This window comes from Mytilus edulis, chromosome 1, assembly GCF_963676685.1.
Source record: "Mytilus edulis chromosome 1, xbMytEdul2.2, whole genome shotgun sequence".
NCBI classification, from domain to species: Eukaryota; Metazoa; Mollusca; class Bivalvia; order Mytilida; family Mytilidae; genus Mytilus; species Mytilus edulis.
Genome location: NC_092344.1, coordinates 36741608 through 36756521, shown reverse-complemented (window position 1 = coordinate 36756521; position 14914 = coordinate 36741608). Strand labels below are relative to the sequence as shown.

Genomic DNA, 14914 nt, shown 5'->3' with positions numbered 1-14914 from the left:
TGCTTACGGAATAACACGTGATGTGCTGTTAGCTAATCAGAATAAAGTATTATAATGAAACATACATCTAATGTAATTATTTACCTGTACAATGTCTCTATCAGCATATTGTCCATTAGACGACACTCGTACATCATCACCATCCAATATGTTCATTGCTAGAATGTATAAAATAGGGAAAATGCTGAGCTGGATACATAATACAGAATATTTCAAGGTTCAGGGTTAAAGTTCATACCTAAGTGAAAAAGGTTTTGCAAGGTGTGTTTTAATAAAAGTTACATTTTCTCAGGACTCAAAAATTTCATTTAGTGAAAGTCAAATTTTTTCCAAAGCTAGCTTCAAAATAATCTACCGGTATGCATAAAATTTTGCATCTTTATTTCATATTTGTATTATGATAGTTTATTATCTGAACTATCACCTCTCAGCTATGTGATATAAAACTTATCATAATGAATGCAAGGATTTGTAAAGTTAAGTCTAACTATTCCAATCCTTGCTGAATGTAATGTAGTAGTCAGCATATTTCGATTGCACAACAGTAACTGAATATAATTCCTTATGAATAAATCTTCACCAATAACTTAACCTTCAATACTTTATGTAATATATGTTTTTGTAGAATTTTGGATGTGTTTACCTTCAAAATCTGCATCTCCAACCCCAACAATTATAATAGACATAGGTAATCTAGATGCCTGAAAAAATAAATAGATAAACAATGCATAAATCATATTAGTTCTCAATTCTAAATAAATGTTATTATTGCTATTTAGTGCATTTTTCCTTTAACCCTTTTTGTGATAATTTTTCATATCAAGCTTCTCGCTTGAGATGGAAATTATCGCTAGAAACTAAGGACGCATGTGGTGTTGCTTATTTAATTGACATGACATTGACATCGTCGTCATAGGTAAAATAGTGATAAACAGATTATCATTGGTCATCTCAACTCGATTGCTTTTCTCGCTTTCACCATACTGGCTCAAGCTAGAAAATCAATCTCGTTGAGATGATCAACGATAATCTATAAGTACATCTGATAATGTAACCCTGTATTCACTTGTCTCATATTTGGATTAAGATTTTGTCTCTTACTTGCAAGGGATGCTACAGATTAAAAATAATATGCTAAGGGAATTAATACCTTTATACTAGGGATGGCAACGAGTACTCGAGTACTCGGGTACTCGCTCGGAAGACCGAGTACTCGAGTACAGTTTTAGTACTCGGATACTCGTTTGCTTTTTATACATCTTGAGATAGTTCTCTTCACATTTCCACTCAATTTTAGTTCTGTTGAAATTTCTCCTTCGTAATACTCAATAAAATAAATTAATAACATTATTATGTTTATCCTGAGGATACTATCTGTTATAGTAGTAACAGCAACGTCCTTTCCTTTCGAGGGAATATTTTCATGTGCACTCCTTGTAACAAAAAAATAGAGAGTTTAACAGTCTTTCGTCTGAAATTGTTGACCAGATCATATTTTTAAACGAACACAAAATCAAAGTAACCTGCGGGGAGCCCTACACAACTGATTGAGACATTTTTAACGGTGTTTGTACACGGATCAACACTTTCGTGGATTAATAATTAGCTCATCACAAGCCGTAAAAACTTACCTTTGTTTGTTAATCAAGACTTCTGATTGGTATGAGATGTATATTTAAATTAATTTAATTACTCTTTTTTTAAAGCTTAACTATAATTGTTTCATTTACAATTTAGAGATATGCGAAAGTATGAGAGCGACATTCAACCACAAAAGTTGAAAATAAACTAACAACGTCATGGCTAAAGAAAAAAAAGAAAATCAGACAAACGATAGTGCAAAAAAACCCACAGAAAAAGTAATACTGAGCAACACGAAAAAGCACAAGTAATTTGAAGTCCAATATCATAATTTTTGTTGACAAATTTTAAATAGACAAATCGTGTTATAAAAAATACCAACTCCTCAGGAACAGATGCTAAATATATTGTCTACTTTGTCGGACTTAAAATGCAAATATTTTTGATTTTTGCTTATAAAATATTTTGATTTTATTGAAATTTGGTTCATAAACACGTAAACAAACAATAATTACTATTATGATAGGTTATTTGTAAAAACGGCAGTCGTTTATTTATTGTTTCATTGACACAAAAAACAGAGGAGCAAGCTATGTTTGTAGTACATTTGTATTTTGTCAATGTGTTTATGAAAGGTATTAAATAACAAAAGCACTGCATCCCACCTAAAATCTAACTTAAACTTTTCAATAGACGTTTAAGATTCATCCGAGTACTTGCGAGTACTCGAGTATTATGACCGAGTATCCGAGTATTAAATTTCAGATCTTTTGACATCCCTACTTTATACATTTGTTAAACAATTCAAAGAAGCTCATTGTAAAAATTACGATATTTATAATTTAATGTTTTTGTTACTTAAATATAGGTGACAACAGAATGGATAAAACTGTTTATATCAAGGAGTATGTTGAGCAGAATCAGGAACCCAGAGAGAAGCACCAAATTTCAGCAGAGAAACTCTCATTCCTAGTGTACTGTGTAATTGACTTCTTTCTACTATTTCTAAGATATGACTTACCTGTACAATGGCATTTTTAGTTTGTTCCATGTCCGTGATAACTCCATCTGTTATTATTAATAGTACATGATAATTTGATCCATCTTGTTGTTGTGCTGCAAAGCTGAAAAAAAAAATCAAATGTCTGTTAAAATTTCAAAAAATCCAGTTTGTGTTTAGCAGTTTGGGATATGATTTATCCATTTTCTAGATAGGGTAGGTCATTCTTTTGCTATGGGAAGCACCATTATGCAACAAGATAAATCATATGTATTCAAGATCTTTTGAACATTTTATTTAAAATCTGGTTTAAAAGGAAATATGGATACAAGATGCCCCTTCATTAGTAAGAATGGCAAAGATAACGTTTGATATGGGAAGCACCTAAAATTATAATAAAAGGAGCGTGATCTCAGAGAGTTTCTTTGACACCCATTTAATGAGAAATGATTTTTGTGTGTTTAAACTTTAAAAACACGGAATATAGATTTTTTTTCAGTATTAGCAGTAAGTTTGGTTCAATTTAGTATGTGGTTCATTAAAAAATGAATGTCAGCATTGCAAAGTGAAACAAAGGAGACACCCGAAATTACCATTTTGTTGAGTGATCCCACAAACAAATGTTCTTAAACAGGTAAAACAATGATAAAAATATAGAATGACATCAAACAGATCTATACAATCGTCATTGTACAATTGCACGTCTGTCTATTTATTTTTATATTTATGTTTATATTAGGTTTTATTGGTGTAAGAAGTTTTCTGAGGTAATCTTGATGGATAATTATACGGTGTTGAGTTTAAGATATGCATAAAATTGAGAATGGAAATGGGGAATGTGTCAAAGAGACAACAACCCGACCAAATAAAAAACAACAGCAGAGGGTCACCAACAGGTCTTCAATGTAGCGAGAAATTCCCGCACCCGGAGGCGTCCTTCAGCTGGCCCCTAAACAAATATATACTAGTCCAGTGATAATGAACGCCATACTAATTTCCAAATTGTAAACAAGAAACTAAAATTAAAATAATACAAGACTAACAAAGGCCAGAGGCTCCTGACTTGGGACAGGCGCAAAAATGCGGCGGGGTTAAACATGTTTGTGAGATCTCAACCCTCCCCCTATACCTCTAACCAATGTAGTAAAGTAAACGCATAACAATAGGCACATTAAAATTCAGTTAAAGAGAAATCCGAGTCTGATGTCAGAAGATGTAACCAAAGAAAATAAACAAAATGACAATAATACATAAATAACAACAGACTACTTGCAGTTAACTGACATGCCAGCTCCAGACTTCAATTAAACTGACTGAAAGATTATGATTTCATCATATGAACATCAGGCACAATCCTTCCCGTTAGGGGTTTAGTATCATACCATCATAACATATATGAGAAGAACATAACCCGTGTCATGCCAACAACTGTTTTTAGAATAAATGTGTTTAGTTCCGATGCAAAGACCTTATCAGTGACTCAATATTAACGCCAAAATATGCAATCTTTAATGACTTGACAACAGTATCGTAACTATATCCCTTCTTAATAAGTCTATTCAAAGGTTTTGTAAGTTTCTGAGGTGAATACTGACACCTTTGTGCTTTATAAAGAATATTACCATAAAAAATTGGATGTGAAATACCTGAACGTATTAGAAGTCTGCATGTTGAGCTATATTTACGAATGATGTCTTTATACCGATGATAAAATTTAGTAAATGTTTTGACTAGTTTGTGATATCGAAAACCCTGGTGTAATAATTTTTCAGTAATACATAAATTTCTCTCGTTAAAATCTAAAACATTGTTACATACACGAGCGAATCGTACAAGTTGAGATATATAAACACCGTAAGATGGTGACAAGGGAACGTCACCATCTAAAAACGGATAATTAACGATAGGAAATGAAAAATCATCCCTTTTATCATAAATTTTAGTATTCAGCTTTCCATTAGTGATATAGATATCAAGATCGAGAAAAGGGCAGTGGTCATTGTTAGTATTAGCTTTATTTAAAGTAAGTTCAACAGGATAAATTTCATTAATATACATACTGAAGTCGTCATTATTGAGAGCCAAAATATCATCCAAATATCTAAAAGTATTATTAAATTTGTTTATCAGATGTTGTTTCGATGGGTCTTTGCTTATTTTTGTCATAAATTGTAACTCATAACAATACAAAAACAGGTCCGCAATAAGTGGTGCACAGTTAGTCCCCATTGGAATTCCGATAATCTGACGATATACGGAATCCCCAAAGCGAACAAAAATGTTATCTAGTAAAAATTCAAGGGCATATATAGTATCAAAGCATGTCCAATTAACATAGTTTTTTTGTTTATTGCTACTAAAAAATGACCTAAAAGGGTTTGAACATATATATTCACATTCTGATTTTTTGAATGCCCATTTAATTAGGTGTGTGAATTTTTTCTTAATGAGAATGTGAGGCAATGTGGTATACAGGGTAGAAAAATCAAAACTTTGAACAGATTCAAAATCACCAATATAAGCATGCAATTTATCAAGTACTTCCAACGAGTTCTTGACACTCCAAAAGTAATTTATTCCACTATTTTCGAAGGCCTTATTTGAACAATTTATTATCAGGTTTTTAATTGTACCAAGTGTGCTGGTAAGAAGAATAGACAATATGTTTCGATGGGTCTTTGCTTATTTTTGTCATAAATTGTAACTCATAACAATACAAAAACAGGTCCGCAATAAGTGGTGCACAGTTAGTCCCCATTGGAATTCCGATAATCTGACGATATACGGAATCCCCAAAGCGAACAAAAATGTTATCTAGTAAAAATTCAAGGGCATATATAGTATCAAAGCATGTCCAATTAACATAGTTTTTTTGTTTATTGCTACTAAAAAATGACCTAAAAGGGTTTGAACATATATATTCACATTCTGATTTTTTGAATGCCCATTTAATTAGGTGTGTGAATTTTTTCTTAATGAGAATGTGAGGCAATGTGGTATACAGGGTAGAAAAATCAAAACTTTGAACAGATTCAAAATCACCAATATAAGCATGCAATTTATCAAGTACTTCCAACGAGTTCTTGACACTCCAAAAGTAATTTATTCCACTATTTTCGAAGGCCTTATTTGAACAATTTATTATCAGGTTTTTAATTGTACCAAGTGTGCTGGTAAGAAGAATAGACAATATGTTTCGATGGGTCTTTGCTTATTTTTGTCATAAATTGTAACTCATAACAATACAAAAACAGGTCCGCAATAAGTGGTGCACAGTTAGTCCCCATTGGAATTCCGATAATCTGACGATATACGGAATGCACTGATACATTTTAACAAGTCTATGCATTGTTTAATTGTTTCTATTGGACTTTTTGTTATTTGAATATTCATTTTGATATGTAATATATAATTATAAATATATTACTGAGTTCATATGTCCCTGCATTGCTCATATTTCATCTATCCAAGGTACAATAGCATTAGCTAAAAATGGCATTTTTTTCGTTCTTTTCTTTAAAACTTTTTATTACATGTAATATCTCAAGACAAATGAAAGCTTCAGAGCAAATGCAAAGTGATTTCTATTATAATTTCTATTTCCAAAGGGCTAAACTCACTAAAAATATTTGATCAGAACTTATTTTCGAAATAGTCAAATGCATTGCTGATATGAACCTGTGATATAAGTTTCATAAAATTCTGGCAATAATTAAAGACATGAGAGCAATAACATTAAAATTTTCCATATGATCAATATTTTCAAGGGGAATAACTCTTTTTAAAAATAATTGATCAGCACTGATTTATGAATCTTTGAGTATATTGCTTTTATGAACCTATGATATAAATTTCATAAAAATCTAGCAAAAGTTGTATTTATTAAAGTGCTCTCAAGGCAATTTGCATATAAACAAAAAATTTAAGGGGCACAACTTTTTAAAAACTATTGATAGGCACTGATTTTCAAATTCATCAAAGACATTGCTGATATAAACCTACGATATAAGTTTCATAAATATCTGGCAAGAATTGTACATGTGAGAGTGCTAATAAGACAGGATGGACAGATGGACTGATAAACACACAGATGGATTTACATGTCCTCAGCAACATTTTTATACAGGGGAAAATAAATCCTATATGAGAATTTGGTTGAACATGAAATTAACAGCTAATTCCTCCCCTTTAAATTATTTAAATCAAAATAATAAAATCAAAATTAATAATGCAAAAATCGAACTAATGATTCCATGAAGTAACACTGCAATGAAGTCACTTATGTAAAAGGTATTACAGATGCAAAATGCAAATAGGTACACTTATTGACCACAAACAAACAAAGGCACAAAATACAAACAAATAGCTAATAAAACAAGAGGCTCTCAAGAGCCTGAATCGCTCACCTTAATTCTTTTGGTTAAATCTCTCATCAATGATTATTTTGGCTTTTCAATTTATTTAAATGTTTTTTGGATCGTCCTATTTTCTTCAAAAGCCAAACAAAATAATCATTTTCTCCTATGTTCTATTTTAGCCATAGGAGCTATGTTTCTTGACATACAAGGAAATAAAATATAAAATTTATACTAGATACTCTGAAACTCATTTAGCCTAAGTTTGGCTGAAATTGATACAGCAGTTTCAAAGGAGAAGATTTTTTAAAGTAAGTCAACATGATGAACAAATTGTGAAAAAAGTCTTTAAAGGGCAATAACTCCTTAAGGGGTCAATTGACAATTTTGGTCAAATTGACTTAATTGAAGATCTTACTTTGCTGAACATTATTGCTGTTTACAGTTTATTTCTATCTATAATTATATTCAAGATAATAAACAAAAACAGCAAAATTTCCTTAAAATTATCAATTCAGGGGCAGCAACCCAACAACAGGTTGTCTGATTCATCTGAAAAATTCAGGGCAGATAGAAATTGACCTGATAAACAATATTACCCAACGTCAGATTTGCTCTAAATGCTTTGGTTTTTGAGTTATAAGCCAAAAACTGCATTTGACCCCTATGTTCTATTTTTAGCAATGGCGACCATGTTTGTTGATAGATCATAACTTCGGATACAATTTACAAACTAGATACCCTAAGGAACATTCAATTAAAGTTTGGAAGTATTTGGCCCAGTAGTTTCAGAGGAGAAGATTTTTGCAAAAGATTACTAAGATTTACGAAAAATGGTTAAAAATTGACTATAAAGGACAATAACTCCTAAAGGGGTCAACTGACCATTTCCGTCATGTTGACTTATTTGTAAATCTTACTTTGCTGAGCATTATTCCTGTTTACAGTTTATCTCTATCTATAATAATATTCAAGATAACAACCAAAAACAGCAAAATTTCCTTAAAATTACCAATTCAGGGGCAGCAACCCAACAACAGGTTGTCTGATTCATCTGAAAATTTCAGGGCAGATAGATCTTGACCTGATAAACAATATTACCCCATGTCAGATTTGCTCTTAATGCTTTGGTTTTTGAGTTATAAGCCAAAAACTGCATTTGACCCCTATGTTCTATTTTTAGCAATGGCGACCATGTTTGTTGATAGATCAAAACTTCGGATACAATTTATAAATTAGATACCCTAAGGAACATTCAGTTAAAGTTTGAAAGTATTTGGCCCAGTAGTTTCAGAGGAGAAGATTCTTGAAATAGTTTACGACGACAGACAACGGACGACAGACGACAGACGACGGACGACAGACGACGGACGACAGACGACGGACGACGACGGACGCCAAGTGATGGCATAAGCTCACTTGTCCCTTCGGGACAGGTGAGCTAAAAATGGACAAATTGACATAATAATTGCTATGCACTTTCATTTTAGTAAGCTGCATATATATATTTATGAATTTTCAATAACAGGAGCTGTTATTTTTACTCACAATTGCTTATTTAACTGGAAAACATACACAAAAATAAATTTCCACTATGCTTGTTAATAATTCAAAAATGTTTATCTTACCTTTGGAATATTCCATTAAAAACATTGAAAAGTAATACATTGTATAGTATACTAGTAACCTTTTCTGATCTTTGCATCAAAATTTTCACACTGAAATTTTATTTTCACTGGTTCAAAATTTAACCAGATGCTCTGCAGGGCGTAGCTTTATACGACCGCAGAGGTTGAACCCTGAACGGTTGGGGCAAGTATGGACACAACATTCAAGCTGGATTCAGCTCTAAATTTGGATTGTGATTAAATAGTTGACACAGCATAGGTTTCTGACACAGAATGAATGTGTTCTAATGAACTTAAAATTTTTGTTTTCTCTTAGAGCAATTCACTATGCTGTTGAATCCTCTCAAAAAAATGTTTGAAGAAATTTTCTTTTTTATTTATGAAATTTCAAATGAGAAAAATTGAACCCAATTTTTTTAATCACATCCCCCTTTCCCTTATTCCAAAACTAATCTCAATTAAAATTTCTAATGGAGTTTGCAACAATAACTACTCATTTAAATACATCATAAAATATTAAGATGTAAAAAAAACTGCTTGTTATCACTGAATGGTAAAGATTATTTTAATTTATCAGTTGGTAGTAAAAAGTGAATATACATTGTATATTGTATATAACAAAGATTTAAGTTGATTCTGGACAAAGAAAGATAACTCCAATTAAAAAAAAATCTTGCTATTGCACAATATTTTGCAATTAGATATTTCTTGCTTACTATTCTGGACAAAGAAAGAAAACTCTAATTAAAAAAAAAATTGCTATTTCACAATATTGTGCAATTAGATATTTCTTGCCATTGCGCAATACTGTGCAATTGAAAAGACTTGCTATTGCACAATACTTAATATAATAATTTTAGATCCTGATTTGGACCAACTTGAAAACTGTGCCCATAATAAAAAATCTAAGTACATTTTTGGATTCAGCATATCAAAGAACCCCAAGATTTCAATTTTTGTTAAAATCAGACTAAGTTTAATTTTGGACCCTTTGGACTTTAGTGTAGACCAATTTGAAAACAGGACCAAAAATGAAGAATCTACATACACAGTTAGCTTTGGTATATCCAAGAACCCCATTTATTCAATTTTTGATGAAATCAAACAAAGTTTAATTTTGGACCCCGATTTGGACCAACTTGAAAACTGGGCCAATAATCAAGAATCTAAGTACATTTTTAGATTCAGCATATCAAAGAACCTAACTGATTCATTTTTTGTCAAAATCAAACTAAGTTTAATTTTGGACCTTAATGTAGACCAATTTGAAAACGGGACCAAAAGTTAAGAATCTACATACACAGTCATGACAGTTAGATTCGGCATATCAAAGAACCCCAATTATTCAATTTTGATGAAATCACACAAAGTTTAATTTTGGACCCTTTGGGCCCCTTATTCTGTTGGGACCAAAACTCCCAAAATCAATACCAACCTTCCTTTTATGGTCATAAACCTTGTGTTTAAATTTCATAGATTTCTATTTACTTATACTAACGTTATGGTGCGAAAACCAAGAAAAATGCTTATTTGGGTCCCTTTTTGGCCCCTAATTCCTAAACTGTTGGGACCTAAACTCCCAAAATCAATACCAACCTTCCTTTTGTAATCATTAACATTGTGTTAAAATTTCATTGATTTCTATTTACTTAAACTAAAGTTATTGTGCGAAAACCAAGAATAATGCTTATTTGGGCCCTTTTTTGGCCCCTAATTCCTAAGCTGTTGAAACCAAAACTCCCAAAATCAATCCCAACCGTTCTTTTGTGGTCATAAACCTTGTGTCAAAATTTCATAGATTTCTATTAACTTAAACTAAAGTTATAGTGCGAAAACCAAGAAAATGCTTATTTGGGCCCTTTTTGGCCCCTAATTCCTAAAATGTTGGGACCAAAACTCCCAAAATCAATACCAACCTTCCTTTTGTGGTCATATACCTTGTGTTTAAATTTCATAGATTTCCATTTACTTTTACTAAAGTTAGAGTGCGAAAACTAAAAGTATTCGGACGACGACAACGACGACGACGACGCCAACGTGAAAGCAATATACGACGAAAAATTTTTCAAATTTTGCGGTCGTATAAAAACAATATAAATAAATTTGGTGTTTTTACTGTCTTCTTTCTGATTGGTTAAAATTATTAGTTTTATTTTCAATGTTGCCAATTTTGACTGCAACACGCCCACTCTGTCGACGTTGTGTATTCATACGCCAACATGTGTGCACGTTGTTATTGTTAATATAAATGATAAAAAGTTCTTTGAGGCTTATTTTTTTATAGAAATTTATTTATAATGAATGGCAATAATTTATTTTGATTTTATTGAACGCGGATTATTCAATGTGAAGAGTCAAAAATTAGTTTTATGGTTCAATAAATTCAAAATAGATAATAGCCATTCATTAAATGATTTGTATTGGGGAGACAACTCATATAATTAAGTGATGTACTAGAAAACATGTGCAATGATCCTGTTTCAAAATTTAAACAGTTTTCTATCAAGCCACTTCATTCTTTTCCAAGTAATATCTTTACAGTATATAAGAACTTGGCACAGCCTGTACCTATTAGTTATTGCTTATTCTCAAATAAACTCTAAATTTTGAACATATATTACTTACCCTGTAACCCGATTTATAACAGGAGAAAAGTTTGTTGGTCCATATAATTGTACATTTTTTAAGGAATGATAATAAGCATCTAAAACTCCTTTTATTCCCTGACACTGAGGATCATTAGGATTGAAATTCTGAAAAAATAACAAAATGAGAATTTATATTTATTTTGAAACATATACTGATAAAACACATTCCAAATTTAAACATTTGACTGTAAATTTACAAAATGAGTGCATTTACTTCTGCAGATCTTTGACAACAATAATGGTAGATGTTTAACCCTTTCACCGATTGCTGCCCAGACAGAAGCTACCCTGAGATGATGGCTTCCCTGGCTACTATTACTCAAGTGGGAGATCTTCATAATAAATGTCAATAAAAACTTGTTTGTAGTTATTTGTGTATTTATTTCATTCACTAACACCATGTTCACAGTTTTGTTCAGTTTTGATAATTTTTTCTTCATAAAATATTCAATTTTCAAATTTTCGGCATTATCTAGGTGAAATTCTCAAAATTCTGCTCTTTGACCCCAAATCGTAATTTTTTAACCCAAAACGACAAAATTTTGAAAAATTTTATGAGGCTGTACAAATTCCTCACACTGAATGATGTCCATTCCAAGTGTTTTGTACATAAAACGCCATTTTATGTCAAAAAAGTATACTAGTTTGGCTTCTTTTAAAAAAAATGTTCCCTCATTTCAAATTCTCGTAAATTCCGTAAATTTCCTCTGATTGTGCAAACCAGAGGATTAAAGGCAAAAATTAAGATGTGCTCTGGGATGCATGAAATTTATAGCATTATTTTCATTTTCAAGCACTGGGCCAATACCTTTGCCAGTATACTATTAGTTCTAGAGATAATCATCCAAGCAGTAATCTATGCTATGCTATGCCACTGATATGATTCTTTCCATTGAATAATTAAGAAACTATAAGATAATAAGATTGCAACTCCCTCTATCAAAGTTGATTTAGCATAAGTGTTTCTCCTTTTTATATATAGATTAGACCATTGATTTCCCAGTTTGAATGGTTTTACACTTATCATTTATAGCTTTCTGTTCAATGTAGCCTAGGCTCCGTGTTGAAAGCTGTACTTTGACCTATAAAGGTAATTTTACAAATTGTGACTTGGATGTAGTGTGGTCTCATTGGCACTCATACAACATCTTCTTATGGGCTTTGCTCATTGTTGAAGGACGTATGGTGACCTTTAGTTGTTAATGTCTGTGTTATTTTGGTCTCTTTTGGACAGTTGTCTCATTGGCAATCATACCACATCTTCTTTTATATATTGTATCCATTTAGTAGATTTTCTAAAATTTATTTTAGGTCTCATTTGGTCATACAGCTTGCCAAGTATTTTTACATCCCTAACTTTAAAATTTGGGATTTTGGTGTACCCGATGAAAGCCTAGGTTAATCCATAAAAGTGTCATTTATAAAATAAAATTTGTATGCCAGATCTGTGATGTTTGTACAATCAACATTTTTAACAAAGAATTTCCAACAATTTAAAGTTACTGGACAGTACTAGATAAACAATGAAGCAATCCTTTAAAAGAAACATGACAGTTATTCTAAATATGACAAACCTCCATTAGGTATCCATAAATGACTTATAAACACAAAATGATTACCATAGATTTAATTGAAAGATCTTTCGCAATTGGTATTTATTATGTTTTATAATATCTGTATAGGACATAAATCTTACCAAAGCAAAGTCATGATAAACATTATTATCACTCATTCTAGCACCAAATCCTAAGGCAGGAAACAATTTATCACTGAAAGCATATAATTATTTGAAAATATGTAAATGCCAAGAGATTCAATGGGAAGTGAAAAATAATACATGTACATGTATAAAGTTTGGACATTACAGTATGTAATTTTGTTTCGATGTCTAATCTAATAAAAGCAACTGAAACTTCAACATCTATTCAAACTATATTCAAATCAATATATCTTTCTGTTTTCAACTTTTGCTAAAGGTTGTTGTATGATAATAATGATTGTAATAGTTTATTATTTATAATAATTTTACACCGACTCTATATACAATGGTTATAAACAGGACGCTTTGTGTGGTATGCAATTTCAATATTTTTTGCTCTTTATTGCTCTCTCAAAAGGTTCTTTTTTTTCTTCATATTTCCAATATTCTGATACAACTTCAATAAAAATACCTGTCATAGTCTTGAATTATCTCCCCTACAGCCATGATTGCGGCAGAGTACTGATTAGGAGAACCATAAGGGTTAAGATAATGTAGTGATGATGGGTTACTTGGGTTTCCATTGGATGCAGTAAAATCTATTGCTACTGTGAAATTCATTTGTGTGCTGCTAAAAGAGAACAAAACATTATCAAAACTTTAAAATCCTTAGAAGGAAAACTCATTTTACAATAAGTAATAGGCAAGATATTGAATTGTTTTTTTTTCTAAAAATAATTATTAATTAAAACTGTAAATGATGCAAACCAAATAAGTATACTGAATTTTGTCTTATATAATTGGATTAAAGGAATATTTTTAGGACTTTGCTATTATGTAACTTCTGCTAATGTTCTGATATGAGAATGTCAACAGCCTTAGGCCACGGTTTTTTAATTTGTTGGTTTACGGATTTTCCCCATAAAAAAGTCGGGTCGGTCGGTCGGGGAAAAAAAGAAAAAAAAATATCTTTCAAAAAATAAGACAGAAAAAAAAAATGCAAAATAAATATACATTTCATCATTCTAACAAAATGTTTTTTATGCTATTTTGTCATCATTTCAAATTTTAGTTCGATGAAATATTCTTGCTCAGCTGTCATAAATATCCCATGCCATTGTCTAATGATTTGCCGTAAAAAAGGGGGGTGTTCACAGACAAAGACGAAATTAAATCGTCTTTTCACAAACAAGAAAAGCAAATTCGCGTAGCTCTTAATCAATTCCAGAAAACTTGGTGAGTAATGATCTTCAAAAACGAAAACTGATAAAGAAAAAAATGTAAAAAAGGTCTTACGAAAACAAGTTTCAACACACGTGTCAAAAACGTAATAGACTCGTCCACGGAAAAAACGAGAATATCGGGTTTATAATCTAGTGTCATGCATTCCCGTTTTTTATCCAAATGGACGATATTTTTATTTTTTTTATCCATGAAACAAGAAAATTCTAAATGACTTGTTGATATTCAGAACTTTTACTTCCAAGGTGCTTTCCACCTGTCCACATTTGGACAAGTCTATTTCTATTAGATTATGCATCTTACAGACTGATGACAAATAAGGGAAACGAACTTATTGTGAATGGGTTTTAAACACAGATTTCGTTCCGCAAAATTATTTGCGTAAACGACATTTCAAGGTCAGTTATAATTGATTTGTCTATTTTTAGAAACGTAAACTGGAAGTTTTATTTTTTCACAACAGAGAGTGTTATCAATTTTGTCAGTGATTCATGCATTTCATTTCATAAAAAAAGAATCATTTAATTATTTTTCAGGGATAATGTATTTGTTTGGGTCGGCGAAATAAAAAAGCATGAAAAGTCAATTTTATTTTTATTCTAGGAATCGGCAAAATCGGGTCGGCGGATCCGTAAACCAACAAATTAAAAAATCCTGGCCTTATGAGCAGATTGATCTTTACTATTTTTTTTTTGTATAATTCCTTTTTTAGTTTGTAGAAATTTAATTGAAGTTGTGTACAAAACATAGACATGTACCTG

At 31.3% G+C, this 14914-nt stretch overlaps 1 protein-coding gene across 2 annotated transcripts in view; it reads right to left on the bottom strand.

Annotated features, from left to right (window-relative positions):
* Positions 1 to 14914, bottom strand: part of LOC139512101 (copine-8-like) — a 38426-nt gene that overhangs the window by 3252 nt on the left and 20260 nt on the right. The window contains exons 14-19 of one of the 2 annotated variants that reach the window (XM_071299490.1): positions 13384 to 13542; positions 12909 to 12981; positions 11190 to 11317; positions 2603 to 2705; positions 644 to 701; positions 85 to 158 (exon numbers count right to left, since the gene is read on the bottom strand). In XM_071299490.1, coding sequence (XP_071155591.1) covers positions 85 to 158; positions 644 to 701; positions 2603 to 2705; positions 11190 to 11317; positions 12909 to 12981; positions 13384 to 13542 — 595 coding nt within the window. The remainder of the gene's footprint in view (positions 1 to 84; positions 159 to 643; positions 702 to 2602; positions 2706 to 11189; positions 11318 to 12908; positions 12982 to 13383; positions 13543 to 14914) is intronic. The other variant, XM_071299499.1, reaches the window with a different exon arrangement.